This window comes from Sinohyriopsis cumingii, chromosome 4, assembly GCF_028554795.1.
Source record: "Sinohyriopsis cumingii isolate HCF-2022 chromosome 4, ASM2855479v2, whole genome shotgun sequence".
Lineage (NCBI taxonomy): Eukaryota > Metazoa > Mollusca > Bivalvia > Unionida > Unionidae > Sinohyriopsis > Sinohyriopsis cumingii.
Window position 1 is genome coordinate 34,477,517 of NC_142964.1, and position 15,984 is coordinate 34,493,500.

At 33.6% G+C, this 15,984-nt stretch overlaps 1 protein-coding gene across 1 annotated transcript in view; it reads left to right on the plus strand.

The window, feature by feature from the left end:
• The window catches only part of LOC149800913 (arrestin domain-containing protein 17-like), a 28,224-nt gene extending 12,525 nt beyond the window's left edge, over positions 1–15,699 (plus strand). Inside the window, exons 3-7 of the mRNA XM_089954973.1 lie at positions 1,711–1,940; positions 4,426–4,608; positions 7,541–7,726; positions 11,984–12,158; positions 13,506–15,699. Coding sequence (XP_089811099.1) covers positions 1,711–1,940; positions 4,426–4,608; positions 7,541–7,726; positions 11,984–12,158; positions 13,506–13,624 — 893 coding nt within the window. The 3' untranslated portion in view covers positions 13,625–15,699. The remainder of the gene's footprint in view (positions 1–1,710; positions 1,941–4,425; positions 4,609–7,540; positions 7,727–11,983; positions 12,159–13,505) is intronic.
• The last annotated feature ends 285 nt before the right edge of the window (positions 15,700–15,984 follow it).

The following is a 15,984-nucleotide window of genomic DNA, read 5'->3' on the forward strand; positions in this document are numbered from 1 at the left end:
TCGTATGATGCTGATGGGACCGGTTTTGTATAGTACATATCCTGTAACCCGCTACCAACATAAAGAATTTGACAGAGTTTTATGTGATACAGTGGTCCTGTTCTGGGACTCTCAGACTGTGTCAGAATCTGACTGCATGAGGTCAGTAACAAAGCTGATCATTCCTAATATGTTGAATCACACTTTTATAGTGAAATACCTGTCTTCTCTGGACACTTCATCTCAGGGTCATCTTCAGGACCAAGTACAAGTGGTACATAAAAAGGATTGAGCTGGTGCATCGAGGGAGACCATACTTTGTCTCATCCCTAAAAGAGAAAAAAAATTGGTTTCTCCAAATGTTACCTGATCATAATACCTGAGAACAATAGGTAAGAGTTGGATGGAGTTACAGTGGAGAGGCCACCTAAGGTCTACTAAGGTATGTGAGGTGGCTTTTAGATAACCCAACTCCATCTTTTAGGGAGCAGCTTCAAGAGGTAAATGTTTTGCCTCTAGCAAATCCAGGGGAAGTCATGAAGACACATCTTTATGAAGCTGTCAGATTACTTGGGAAGGTAACCTATTGCACCAGAGCTTTAAGTCTTACCAGGTCAAGCTGAACCTTTCAGGATGAAAGATCTTAGAACTGCAAGTAGATCAGTTCAACTGATAAAGCATGTGTCTCCCTAATTCTCTCTATACGGAAGCTTTGTCATTGTCTCAGAAACCTTAACATTAAGTAATTAGGAGCAAGTTCCAACATTTCAAAACTTGGTTGTCCTTTGCAGAGAAAACCAAGTTTTCAGAATAATTTTAGGCACTGTGAGTTTAAAAATCTAACGAATATATCCATATTTTGTATGGAAATAATATTATAAAAACTCTATAATCACTTTGATAATTGTTTTAAAGAATCTGTAAACATGATGACTATAAAATCAAAGCTGAATTTGACTTAGCTTCCATTTCCTCAGCATAATGTAGCCATTAATTTGCATGAAGTGCCATTAAATAGGGGAGAAAACACCATTCATATATCTTGTTTTTGCCACCCAAATAACTTTATTCAGGATATACTAAATATTACCATAAATATATTATATTATATTATATTATATTATATTATATTATATTATATTATATTATATTATATTATATTATATTATATTTGTGCTTAAAATCAGACATCCACAATCCTCTGTGTGTGTGTGTGTGTGTGTGTGTGTGTGTGAGAGAGAGAGAGAGAGAGACAGATTTTTATCAGTTTATGGTGGATAATATCTGCAACCTTTCTCTACTTCTGTCAGCAGATAAACCTGTACTGTTATCAAAAGCAAGAATTAATTTATATAAGTAAGTTATTAATCAGTATTAAAACCTACAGATGTATAAAAATGAAACTTTACACTTGCATCCAGAGGTCGAGTTGACCCTGAATGAAATTATGTCCCTTGGACATATAATAAGGTGGCCATAATCGTCATCTGAAAACAATTTCAAAGCAGCATCTCTTAAATGGGTGATAATATTAACATGAGATTTTTAACAAAAAACCTGAAACTTTTATTTTGCATGGCAACCATGCTGAAATCATACTGTTACATAAATTTTTCCGACTTTCATGAAAAAATGACATTTACAATTTGTTTTCTAATTTCCGGAAAATGTAAGTGCACTTGTCAGTTATACAACATTAGTCCCTTCTTGGAACTCTTATGCTAATTCCAGCTCCCCAAGAAACAAACGACACAGTGGTTCTTCCAGCAGGACAACACATATTTCCATTTAATTTTATGTTACCACATGGACTCCCTTCCTCGTTTGAGGGTAAATATGACTGCTATATCCGCTACTGGGTGGAAGGGATCATTGACAAGCCATGGAAATTTGATCATCGAGTTAAAATGCCTTTCACAGTTGTTGCCATTTTGGACCTTAACCAGGAACCAGATGCTTTGGTAAAATGTTTATCAAGCAACTTGTATCTATCCATCCTATTTCACAAACACACCTTACAGATAATTTACTAGATGATGGCCATAAGGGACAGACCATTTAAATTTCAGGAGGGAGTTGAGCCTGTGATTTTCTTTTGAACCATGACACTAGTATTTTCTTCTTTACCTTAAAATAATTGATATTTTTCTCATTAATATAATGGATACTAATTGATATTTTTCTCATTAATATAATGGATACTAGTTATTTTCTACAAATAAGAGCCTTTTTTTCTTCTAGAGCCATTTTAGGGATGGAAATATGTATTCAGAAGCTTCTCACCAAAACTTATATGGCTTGTCCCTAATTATTTTGTTGTCGTGGACTTTCAAGCCTAATGTTGTAAGGTTTCATTTTCATCGATAAATTTTGCCTTGACATTTTGTATTGTGTGAAAAATCGATGACCAAAATTTATTGTTGTTTTATTGTTTCTGAGAGTGAAGTTAAGGATCTTACTGTTCAGTTCTGACTGTATTATAAACATAAATATTGTTGTAGCGATATTACTGGAAGTCTTCGATCATGATTTGGACGCATATGAAGAGACTAATTAAGAATATTTTGTGATTTGATTTATACTGATACATCCAGGCTTGTTTCATTGTTTCAGACTATATTATGGCTTGATTCAGACCATGTGAAATATTATTAAGCTTCTTCTTAGATGTAAATGTGTTTTTTTTTTACAATTGTTATAAATATGATAATTCTCAGATATGTTGAGCAGTTCAAAACCATATTTAAGGAAACAAATCCCTGACTTTTACGTGATATAATGACATATAGTCCTGTATACAAATCAAATGAAATAATGTATGACTGTTTATCCTGCACTGTCAGTTGATAGTAAACTATTTTCAACGAAGTAAAAATTTTGCAAGAGTGAAAATGTTTACTTTATTATATTGGGAAATAATACAATTACTAACATGCTGAAAATACAACATAGAACAGGGCACATACAGTAATATTTTCTTTCTCTCTCACTTTCTCATATATATATATATATATATATATATATATATATATATATATATAGTTTCAATGATATTGCATATTTTACATTTATGTAGAATTTATCTTAATTCTATATCTCATGCTATATACTAATATAAATAAATAAGACCACTTTTATATGAGAAAATGAAATTCCAGTCCTATAAGCTTTACCATTGCATTCAATACAGTATCATACATTCATATTCTGAGAATTATGTTTTTTTAATTGTAAACATTGAAGATTTATTTTGTTGTTTTTTAATAAAAAGAATAGCTCATCTATTTTGTTCTAATCTCTGCTAGAGTATTTAAAAAATAGTTTGAACTGACATGGTAGAAAGCCTAAGTGATCTTCATGTAAGGACTATGTTATATGAATTTTCATGCTGAAAATCAGCTTTTTATATTCTCTTGCTAAATTTGCAAAAGAAGGTATAACTACTGAAAGAAAACAGAAATGTATGTTCCAGTGTTTTTCATTATTGTAAAATATTTTACATGGTTTGAATCCGCGAGGCATTTGGTTCAAACCAGTCCGTAATTTTGATTTGAATCGCTAGCATTCCTTGCAAGGAGCGCAACAAAATATAGCTCTTGGCAAATGAAAAATCTGCATATTATATTTACCTGTTCATAACAACTAGACAGATCTTCTGTCTCATAATATGTTGCCAGATCAGGCTCTATGCTTTCCACAATACAGTTTGGGACCCCCATTCCAGATCAAGGTCTATACTTTCCACAGTACAGTTTGGGACCCCCATTCCAGATCAGGTCTATGCTCTCCACAATACAGTTTGGGACCCCCATTACAGATCAGGGTGTATACTTTCCATAGTTCATTTTGGGAACCCCATTCCAGATCACGGTCTATGCTTTCCATAGTACAATTTGGAACCCCCCATTCCTGGATTTTTAGAATATGAAATTGAAACAAAATCCAAAAGTGAGCAGACAGGTTTGTTACATCCCGTTATGACTATACCACAGGAAATATGACCTCAGTGTTGAATAAGTTGTTTTTGGAACAAATTAGATAGTGTTTATTTATAATAGATTAATATTATTCAAGAAAGTTTTTAAAAACAAAGCCAGAATAAGATGATACAATATGATCAAACTGGTAAGAGCCAGCAGAAAGCAACATAAATATACTTACCAGATACACTTTTCCCAGCTGATAGTCAAATTTATTTTTTCCCATAAACAGTCAAAGTGAAGAATTGATTACCACAAATTTTAGTCACAGCTGAAGTCTTCAGAAAACCAAATTATTATGGTCATATTTCCTTGTTTGTGCAACTAATCCCACACCTTTTTAGGACTTTGCTTGCACATATATTTTGAAAGTACTGGGTGGGGGAGGGGGATTTGTCTCCAGTAAAAACATTACCTGTTTTAAGTTAATAAAAGCAAGAAAACATGACATCTTCTTTTATTTCAGAATTCAGCTCAAGTTCAGGACTCTAAGACAGTATGCTGTTGCTGTTGTGAGAGTGGACCGATCACTTGTGTGTTCAGAATTGACCGTATTGGCTATGTACCAGGGGAGAGCATTGTCTGTAATGCCGAGATAACCAACAATTCTAACCGAGTCATTTGGTCCTCTAAAGTTATACTATACATGGTAAGAATATTGTTTTTCACGAATAATGGTAATCCCCAAAAGTAAAATAAGTCAAAGAAGCAAATCTGGTATGTGATAAAATGACATATCATGAGCATTGAATTTATACATGAAACTACACAGTCACGTTTTATTCCAATGAGTTTTTCAGAGAAGTGTTTTTTATACAGTGTCAGATTAGTTTTTTCCTCGACTCTGAACAAAACACAGAATGCTGTTTTGTTTTCATAACATCTCTTTCTTTTATGCTCCTTAAAGATTTTTAGTTTTAAAATGTGAATGATACTCAGAACAAATTGGAATTTTATAAAAGTTCAGTTCAGTGCTTTAAAGAATATTGACATGCAGACATCAGTGAAAATACAAGTTAATAGTTCCAATCGGGGTGACTCTGTCATACAGACATATGGATTAAACATCTGTACTGCATGCTAGTTATGCCATGTAAGATTAAATGTAATCAAATAATGGATAATGTGTTGTATTCATCCAATCATCAGAATGTAGTAAGCCTTTTCAGATCACTGGTCCATGACGGGATTTATATTGAAGGATCTCTGATTGTGCTCATGTTACATCACGTACCAAGCTATACTGAGACACTGTACATCAAGTCCAGCATGGTACATTCATCCAGTCTTTATAACATAATACCCCTTTTTAAGTCACTGGTCAGTTAATATGGAACTGAACTATAAATATTGCATTTGGATTTATTTACTGCATGGGAAACATGGTTAAAAAAAAGTTGTTTTCAGATGGCATCATGTATGGTTTCTGGTACTGCTTCCAAAATGCATGAATGTAAACCGTCTGAAAAATTAATGGATAATTGGATAGTTTCTTTTAGAGAGCAAACTTTTAATTTTCTGAGGATGTGGGCCTGGGATTTGTTTAATAATAAAAAAACAAATCTGCCCCCCCCCCCCAAAAAAAAGTGTGATAATAATACTTTTCTGACTTGTGGAGAAAGATGTTATTCATTCATTATTCTTTTCTTCATTTTAGTTGGGAAACAAAATTATTGGGACTAAAAATTAACAAGTTCAGGAAGAAAATCCATTCACCCTTCCCCACCAAATTAGATGGTTGGTCCTTTACATATTTCTCTAATCTCCATTAACATGAAGGGTCCCAGGTAGCAGGCTGGTCTAAAGTGCTCACCTCTGTCTGACTGGGTTTGAGTCTTGGCTTGACCAATGTTGGTACATGAGAAAGCTCGCCAGTAGCTTCCCATGAGTTGGTGGTTCTTCCCGAGGTTTTTCAGGGTTCTTCCTCTTCCAATTATACTGGCTGCTATGTATTGCCTATCATGTGCTGAAAAATTAAAACATTAGAGTTTATGTAAGAGAATCTTTCTTTATCCAGTTTTCAGACTGTTAGCATTATTCCTTTTTTTTTATTCAGCTCCCAATAATATTCACTATGTCTTATGAAATCAACTAGAATGATAAGCACAGAGAGATTTTTAAATTGTGGTCATAAAGAATGCACAGAAATCTAATAATTAATGAAAATTTGTGATCTCCATCATTGAATAGGTAAGAAGGAACCTTTTATCAATATTTTTATTAGTCAAATCACCATTTCCATTGCAGGGAAGAGAAATGCTGTTTTATGTTTCTGCTTGGCACAAACACATCCAAATGACAAGTCACATGACAATGTGAAATTGTTCCTAATGAACTTATATACATCCTTTGAAGCAAACAGTCATTTGCTTTCAAAAACAGGGTTTTTTTAAATAAAAAGACAAAGTTGTAATATAGAGATGGTGTGACTGTTGACTCTTGCCCTTTTAAATATAGTCAAAGACCGAAAGTAATATCTTCTAATCCGAGTCACTTGAGGTGAAGACACCTATTTGTGATAATGGTTTCCATGGAGACCTATTATGCATGGAGAAAGGTATCTTTTATATTAATGTCAACAGAGGGAAAAACACATTTTTACCTATGTCAGCCACCATTATACTTCCAAAGTGGCATTTTTACTTTAATGAATATAAATGTAGCTATCTGCAGTAGATTACTTGTTATCATTAAACACAGATTTGACTGTATGCTAGTCTGTTGTTGTAATTTTACTAATTAATTTGAACCTTTTAGATGTGAAATACATTATGAATAATATTTTACTCATTCACAAATAGAATTATTTGTAAAGTTTTAATCTGGAAAGTTCTCTGTATTATTTCAAAACTCACTTATTTTGACTGCAAGAACAAACTTAAAGACCTAATAATGTTTCCTACCGGAAATATTCTCAGCATGTTTTTTATTTTTTAATGTTTTTCTAATTTCATGGTGTTTGTTTTTGTAATAATATTATTATATGTTTTTTATCTTATAGGTGTTGTCTAATGTTGTAAAGCGCTTAGAGCTTCTAAAGATTAGGCGTTAAACAAAGTCCTCATTATTATTATTATTATGTGGGGCCCAGAGTGGCCAAGTGGTCTAAAGCACTCACCATTATTGAACATTCCCATCTCACCTCTGTCTGTGTGGGTTAGAGTCTTGGGTTTGGTCAATGTGGGTATGTGAGAAAGCTGCCAGTAGCTTTTGGTGGGTCAATTGTTCTTTCTGGCGGTTTCCCGGGTTCTTCCTCCACCATTTATACTGGCTGCCATGTATAGCCTATCTTAAGCTGAAAAATAGCGTTAAACCCTACAACAACATCTCACTATTATGAGTCATTCAAGAGATTGCAAAAGCACATTCTAATGACAGGTATATAGGTTAAATAAATATATGAAATTCACATTCAGTGATAATGTTTTTTAGGAGCAGGTATCCTTAATATAAAGGTTTCACTATGACAGGTTTCACTGAATCAATAAGATGTAAAACTTACTATTATTTTTCTGAATTTTATGACATTTGTAAATTTGAGGGTTGGAAGGCTACAGTCAGTAATACTCTTTAAATTTCAGGAAATTACTTACAAAACACATGATGGGTACACACTTCAAGAGAGAAAAGATATTACCAAGCTGGAGAAGGGGCAGATTCCTGAGGGAAGGAGTGAAATCTGGAGTGGAGAAAGGATCCTTATTCCTCCCATACCTCCCTCCTATCTGCGGGGTTGCAGTATCATAACTATTGATTATTACCTGAAGGTATGATTTTATCACACCTGTGTTTGCAGATGGTGGCAGCTTATCAGTAACATACCTGTTATAAGATTTAGAGTTACCAGACTGTAAGAATGGACAATACATTTTGTGCTGTTTAAGTAAATTCTGTGAGATCTGATGTACCAATGCTGTTTATGTTAATTGATTCGAAACTAAATCACATTTTGTGTTCTGTTTTACCATATATTAATGAGTTGTGTGCAAATGGCATAAAATCAGGACTAACAAACATATGCGCTTTTTACTGTATGTTTAATTAAAGATGTGTCCTATTATAAAAATAGTTGCAATTAGTGTGGTCTTCTGGTTCAAAACATGACCAGGAAAATTCCTAGTCAGAAGTGTATTATTATGTGAGAAATTTAAATCAAAGAGTAAGATTGTAAGATGGTCCAAAATTCTAAGATATTTCCTCACAGAACTGTGAGGTATCACTTTTGTATGCAGTATCTATTATTTTTTAGTGGCAACCACTCTGGTGGCTTAAGCGGGAGGTCACAAGTTTGAACCCCAGCTGAGTCATACCAAAGACTTATAAAAATGGCACTAATACCTGCTCACTTGGTGTTCTGCATGGAGAGGTTATTGTTAGGACTGGTTGGCCTTGCATTAGAAATATGTGACTGGGTGGGACATGATGCTACATGTCTGAGGCATTATGCCCTGTGCTATACATCACATTAAACTGCCACACTGCAGACGTCATAGAGATATGACTGATTTTTTTAAAAACTATGTTAAAAATCCAAATCGCACACACATGCACACACAAACTCTAAGACTGAGATAGAACTTAAAATGACATGGTTGTGCGTACTGTCTTTTATTAAGTAATGAAAGAGAAATCATGTACGATTGTAATAATTGTAATGACAGTCCTGTCAAAGGAAATGATACGGTCAACTAAATGTATACTAGACATTGGAAAACTGTGTCGTACTGATAAAAATTCACTTGCTAGCATATGCTTGTCTTTCATACATGTGATTCTACTTGCGGTAAGCCAATAATACCATTATAAAGGTAATCTACTGCACATACCTTTTAAAAGTTGAAATCTTTTGAAAGAATTTTGTTCACAAATAAAATTATAAACACACCCACCCACACACACATTTACACACAACACATAATTTTTTTACATGTTCTATCTACGCATTAGAGAAACGAGCCAGAACCAATCTACTGGGTTCCAGAAATATTCCACCAGTACCTCGACTAATGCAATGAAGTATGGCAGAGGAAATAAGATCAGAATTAATAACAGTGATCTGTACACAAAGGCTATTACTTGATTACCTTATTGTTGGAATTCAGGGAGTTTTAGGTCAGATGCAGTAAGCTTTTGGGGGATGTTACAAGTAATAAAAGAAATTATGCTAGTTCCGACATTTTTTGATCCTTCTATGAAAATTGGCAGACCTTTGTTGGAGGGAGACCAGATATTAAATGATTTCAGCAGACACACTACAGTAAGTATTTGGACTTTTTGTTTTGTTTAATTGTTATTGTATTGTTTAAGTTGTGTAAAGAGGAATATTTAAGAACAGCTCTTGCATATTTGTGTAAATTCATGGCAAAATTCCAAAACGTATCTTTTCCCCCAATTCCCAAAAAAAACACTGACTACAAAATAGTACAAGTTTAAGAATGCTTGAATATCAGAATTTAAGCATGTGCAAGTGAGTAGTATGGGTCCTGGATTTGCAGTGTGTATTTCAAAGGTATGTACCTTTTGTATTTCATAAATGTTTTGAAGTTTCAGGCATGTAAATGAAGTTCAGTCCCTACAGTAAGGTAACAGTACATTAAAAGATAATTAAATTTGGGATAAATTATTCATAAAAGTATAAATACACTGTATTTTTTTTCATTTATTTCAGGACTAAATCTTTATTAGTTTTTTTTCTTCTTCTTTTATTTACATTGGTGAAACTTGCCAGCAGAGTTTTGGATCTGAGCCATGAGATAAAGCCCTTAAGGATGAGACTCAGAAATACATCTCAAGTCCAAGTCAGGAACTTCCTTTGTGGGGTGAACATAATATGGAGAAGTATTGGAGATCAGTCAGCAACCTTACAAACTCAGCAACAGGAAAACTTACATTAGAACTTCTTTGCAGGAAGAGCATTGTTCCTCTTCATACATTCTAATGCTAATACAGAGAGGACATTTAATTGAAAATTACAAAATGATTCACTTGGAGATCTGAACCAGAAAACTATTTAGAACCTGTTAAGTGTGAGGTTTGACAATCACATGGATGTCACCAGTAGTCACCACATAGTGCTATTTGGATGTTATTAAAAAATCTCTGCAGTAAACTATAAGATAAACAACTCTTTCTTTTTCATTAATTGATAATACGCTGACTCATTAATTAATTATTATTACAACATACCAATAGTATGAATTTGATTTATGTTGAAAATTTGATGGTTTTTTTAAATACTTAATGAAGAGAATACATAATGTGTTTTGTTTTCAGTTGCCATGAAGAACGTAATATTTTTACTGATAACAAAATCTACTGGTTTAGAAGTCAGTCTGCTGATCAAAATTTGTAAAGCTACTGGTTTGTAATCCTGGTTCTGTCACATGTATAGTCTTGGTGTATTTGATACGAAGAGTCTAAGATCTCCAATTTGTGTAAGTTTGATGGACTTGGAAAGTCTGAGATTTCCAATTTGTGTAAATTTGATGGATTTTGATGAGTATGAGATCTCCAATCTGTGTAAAGTTGATAAGAAGAGTCTGAGATCTCCAATCTGTGTGAATTTGGTGGATTTTGAAGAGTCTGAGATCTCCAATCCATGTAAATTTGATGAGAAGAGTCCGAGATCTCCAATCCATGTAAATTTGATAAGAAGAGTCTGAGATCTCCAATCTGTGTAAATTTGATGGATTTTGAAGAGTCTGAGATCTCCAATCTGTGTAAATTTGATGGATTTTGATGAGTATGAGATCTCCAATCTGTGTAAAGTTGATAAGAAGAGTCTGAGATCTCCAATCTGTGTGAATTTGGTGGATTTTGAAGAGTCTGAGATCTCCAATCTGTGTGAATTTGGTGGATTTTGAAGAGTCTGAGATCTCCAATCTGTGTGAATTTGGTGGATTTTGAAGAGTCTGAGATCTCCAATCCCTGTAAATTTGATGGATTTTTAAGTGTTCATTTTAATTTCAAATAACTCTTGAGTTGTTTGTATCATTGTTGGAGTATCTACATTTGTAAAATTTGATGCATGTGTTAAGACATGTATGACTGGGACTGGAATCATGCAACAGACTTTCTCCCTACCCCCGGAACTTAACCCCAAGCTCATAATCTAGAAACTACTGAAGTCCACACCCTATATCCATACATACATGTACTGGGGAAAAAAAGACAGATGTATACTTGTGTTTAACATTGACCACAGGCTTCCAAGGACTTACCCCTTGGGATGTACCTTGGATACTGTTGAGATAATCAACACCCCATAACTCCATACTGGACATAAATAGACTGATTTGGATATGCAGCTAAATTTGCCATGGGTCTGTTCTTACCACATGTGGCTTGATTTTAAGGTGGCACAGATTTTTGGTGGGGGTGAGACAAAGTGGGGGAACATGTACATGTTTTACAAACACTCTTTAAAAATGTAACTAGAAAATATATACAAGTTGCACGTTTTACTATGGAAAAACTGATTGTTTAGTTTTGTAAATTACATGAGTAACACCTTTTTAAAAATTCTGCTGATTTAGTTGCCGTTTATATTTTGGAAAACAATACCTCATACTGACCTGTTTCAGTATAAATGTATTAAAAAGCAAAGGTACAGTAAACATATTTATTGGCTGCAGGTTATATGTAAACTAGTTTTTAAAATAAATTTGTTTTCTCAAAAGTGAAAATGTTTTTCACCTAATTATGGTCAGCATACATCAGTAGACAATCAGTTTAGCCATCAATCAAAGCATCAGGATAATGTGACCGGGTGGGACATCATGCTACATGTCTGTCACATGATGCCCCAGTTCTATATGTCACTATAAACTGCCACACTGCAAACATCATGGCAATATGACTAAAATAGTTAAAGCTGTGTTAAAAATCCAGAAACACACACATAAAAACGCTCAAAGCTGTGAAAATCTTCTTCAATTAATAAGTGAATACTATAGTGCTAGATTTGCTCTTTCCTGTTGTTTTATTTGCTTAAATAAAACTGTAAAATCAGTTAACATTTTCAGCTGAAAGTTGATGTCGCAGATACACCATATGATTTGGAACTCCCTGTAAAGATTATCATTGGTACAATACCCATGCAGTCTGTAGTCCAACGTTACAATATGTCTGGTCAACCCCCAGGAGCCCCTGTCCAGGAACCAGTCACAGCACAACCAGGACTAAACACGCCAACTTCATGTAAGTGTTGAGCCAATGAATATTAAAGGCAAAAGAAGGCTTAACTTACATAATAACCATAATGTAGTTTTTACAATGCTTATGGCTATTTTCCACACACATAGTTCAAAGATGGATGACCATAGGGGCCGAGAGAAATGGAGAGTTGAGAAAATTATCAATTCATATATATATATTGAAAAGTTAATCATTACTTCTTAAAAAAGAGTTTTAAAAGAATTCTTTTGTTCAATTAATCATATAGCTCAGTGAGCCATTGGTATGGTCCTGCATTCAACTTGCATTATCTGCCAACATTTCCAAGTTTAAATGTTTGAGAAACACTGGACTGTTTTCATGCAAAGAGCATCCTGATAGAAAGGGCTTTGATGATATTCTGCCATCAAAAAAGGCTTCTATTTCTAAAAATAGAAATACCTTTAAATAACTTCACTTACAATAGTCTTGACTAAATTCCACCAAAAGCATCCTGGCATTAAGTTCTTTCATATTTATAATAATGATGCCAATTTGTCAGCAGATATGTCACTCTTATGTTACTAAAGGCAGCTTTTTAAAAAAAATACTGAACAGAAAGCATTCTTGTTTTAAGGCCTTTAGAATTATAGAGATGATGCCTTCAGGTGTGATGTCATTACTAAAGTATTTGACAACTTTATTCTGTTTTAAAAAGCATTTGCTCAATAGATTTTGAGCAACTTTGACAAAATTACAAACAAGATGAAAGCATTTTGAAGACTTCTAAGAAATAATAAAATAACAAAATCTGTCCAACTTTGACAGAAAGTATCCAGGTACAGCTTTGATAATATAGCTGGCAGAAAACCAGACTCATAATCCAAGGATTGCAGGTTCATTATCCACCCAGACCAGTCCAGGTGGACTGCTTTATTATATTTTTGGGAAAGGCACTTAGTTCTCATTTACTTAGCATTATATAGCCAGTATTTTGTGGAAAATAAGAACAATAAAACCAATCAATATTGGACACAAGATTCTAATTCAGTCAAATAAGAAAGAGATACAAAAAAGAAACCAAGACAATTTTTTCCATAATATATGCTAATCAACAGCATTGGATGAAATGTCTGCAGACAACTTTCTACAGACCTGGGTTTATTGGATAACTGCCTTGCATTTTTCCATTAAGCAGATCTCAGGCTAGTGATTGATGAACCGCTTGCTTGCAATTTTGTTGTCTCCATATTTGAATGGAATGTTTTATCTTCAGAAAGATGTATTATGAAGTTCTCCATTTTTTATTTTTTTTTAGAACTTTAATTGACACCATCTGACCATTGTTGTGCTGATGTGCTGTTAAATGCCATTTTCAAATATTGTTTTAAGCACCCCCGACCTACCAGGAGAGTGTCTTTGGGAAGTCAAGTATCCGAGATAAAGATGATGAGCACACATATGGTGACTTGAATTATGCACCAGTCTATACCTACTACAACTGGACCTAGATTAACGGTGGATGGATGGCATTAGAACTTTTAGGAAACAAGAAAAACTATTGCTTTCCTACTTGTATTCATTTCAGTTCTTGCACAGGTTATAAATATACCAAAATTGTGTATGTTCTATGCTATTACAGTAAAACGTTGTCTATCCACACTCATCTGGAGACAGGTTTTGTCTGGGTGCTTGGTTATTCAGATTATAAGTATCTTTGTACTGGATGAATCTTACATCCAGGGAACCCAACATTAATGTTCAATGAATGGAGTCAGAAGAACCTGTGTCCAGATCTTCAACATTTTACTGTGAGGTTAAAACTCTGACGTAATTAATGTTGGTGATATTTCAGCACAAATTATGAATACAATAATTACGTTGCAACCATTCATAGACAATTAAATTATGAATACAATAATGAAGTTACAGCCCTTCATTTTCAATGGAATTGTGAATACAATAATTACGTTGCAGCCCTTTCATTTTCAGTGAAATTATGAATACAATAATTATGTTGCAGCCCTTAATTAAAAGTAAAATTATGAATACAATAATTAAGTTGCAGCCCTTCATTAACAGTTAATTTTGTTATGTACACTCATTTCTAGTCACAGGATTTGTATCACCAGTATGTAATATTTATGGATATTTCTTGTTATTAAAGCTGCTCAACTCTCAATTACTAACAAAGTTGTACAAAGTTGTTTTGCTTGCAAATTGGAATGTTAGCAAACTTGAATTCTTTAAAACAAAGTTATTAAGTGCCACAAAGGCTATGTGGCTAACAGGGTGGTATTCAAATCCTACCACAAGACAAGCCCAATGTGGCTACTATGATGTGTCTCTGGGCAATGGGCTTGACTCTGCTGGACTCAGCTCTAAATAACCTTCATGTGTTGATGTGCTGCATAAACACCAAATCATACAAAAGAAACTTACACAAGATTCCTGGGCAACACTAATACCTGCATTGTAAAATCAGTTGATTAGGGATTTTTTGGGTGGTAAGAAATATATGTAACCCCAAAAAGAAATCCACCACAGTTTTGTTGAGATTGGGAGTTATCCTTCTTGTGTAATTGTTTACTACCAAACCACAAAATGATGAAAATGTCCAATTTTCTAGTGTGTACATTTCTTAGTTATAAACCAAAAAGGCTTTCTTTAGTCATACTATTAATTTTGTTCCAACAAAAAAATTATGATCATGTTCAATGAAGTTGTTTTCCATGTAAAGTTGAAATTCTGGGGGCCAATAAAAATGTCTGACAGGAGGCCCACCACCATCACAGTTTGTAATTCATATGTGCCTTACTAGAGAACTTTTCCTAGGGCCAACAAACGCTGTCGATGGCCCAGGTATGGCTCACTTGGTGATGTCAATGTCCAAAGATAAAAAGGATGGGTCACCACAATAAAATTTAGTCATAAAAAGATTAATGGGGGATTTACAACACTAAAAAACAATGAATATTGTTTTTTAAATTTCTATATTTAAACAGATCATAAGCAGCCACATGTTGGAAATTAGAAAAGTGGCCTTCCAAGGCAGATTGTTGCTTAAAGGAATAAAATTCTTGTTACAATGTAATGGTGGTGATATATGTGTGTGCATGTCTGCACTTGTATATGTGGTTTTTATTTTTCTTTTATCCTCCACCGAATTTAAATCTTTAAGAAATTACTTAACTTCATATTTATTATCCCAAAAGCTGATGATAACTTAATACTGTTATGTCTCAAAGTTTTGTGGGTATTAATTTTCTGATTTTGTTGTGCCTTGATCCAAAAGAATTTTAAAGACCCAATCAGACATTAGCTGTATATGATGCTGAAGACCTTCCCCCCCTTTTTTTTTTAAACTGTTCATTCCTGGTGATCAACAAAGCTATTTGATAATTGATTTTGTTTTAACCCTGTAAAGGAATGAATTATGAAGTATTTTATATTGTTCCAATGCACATGTATATATATGGTAGTTGTCACTTTCACTTTTCTGCTCTCTTATTTTTCAGTTAATAAAGCCTTGCCTGTATATAGAATCCGTATATATTAGTAATAAATAATAAAGAAAATGTCCTTTTCCCCTGTTTGTCTTTAATATTTGCACTTTTTATTTAGTTAATAAAAGTTGGTAACATACTTTTAAAGATGTCCTTGACCTTTATTCCTGTCTCTTATTCTTGGCTTTACTGGAACAATGCAGACAAACAGGTCATAGTTTTAAGATTTATTATTACTTTATTTTATACAGTTTTAATTTAGTAACAAGTGTTGTGATTTCATAACATTTTAGAAAGAATTCAGACTCCAGCTGTACATTGTAGACAATACAAAAAAGAGAACAGTATTGGTGATTTTTTTTACT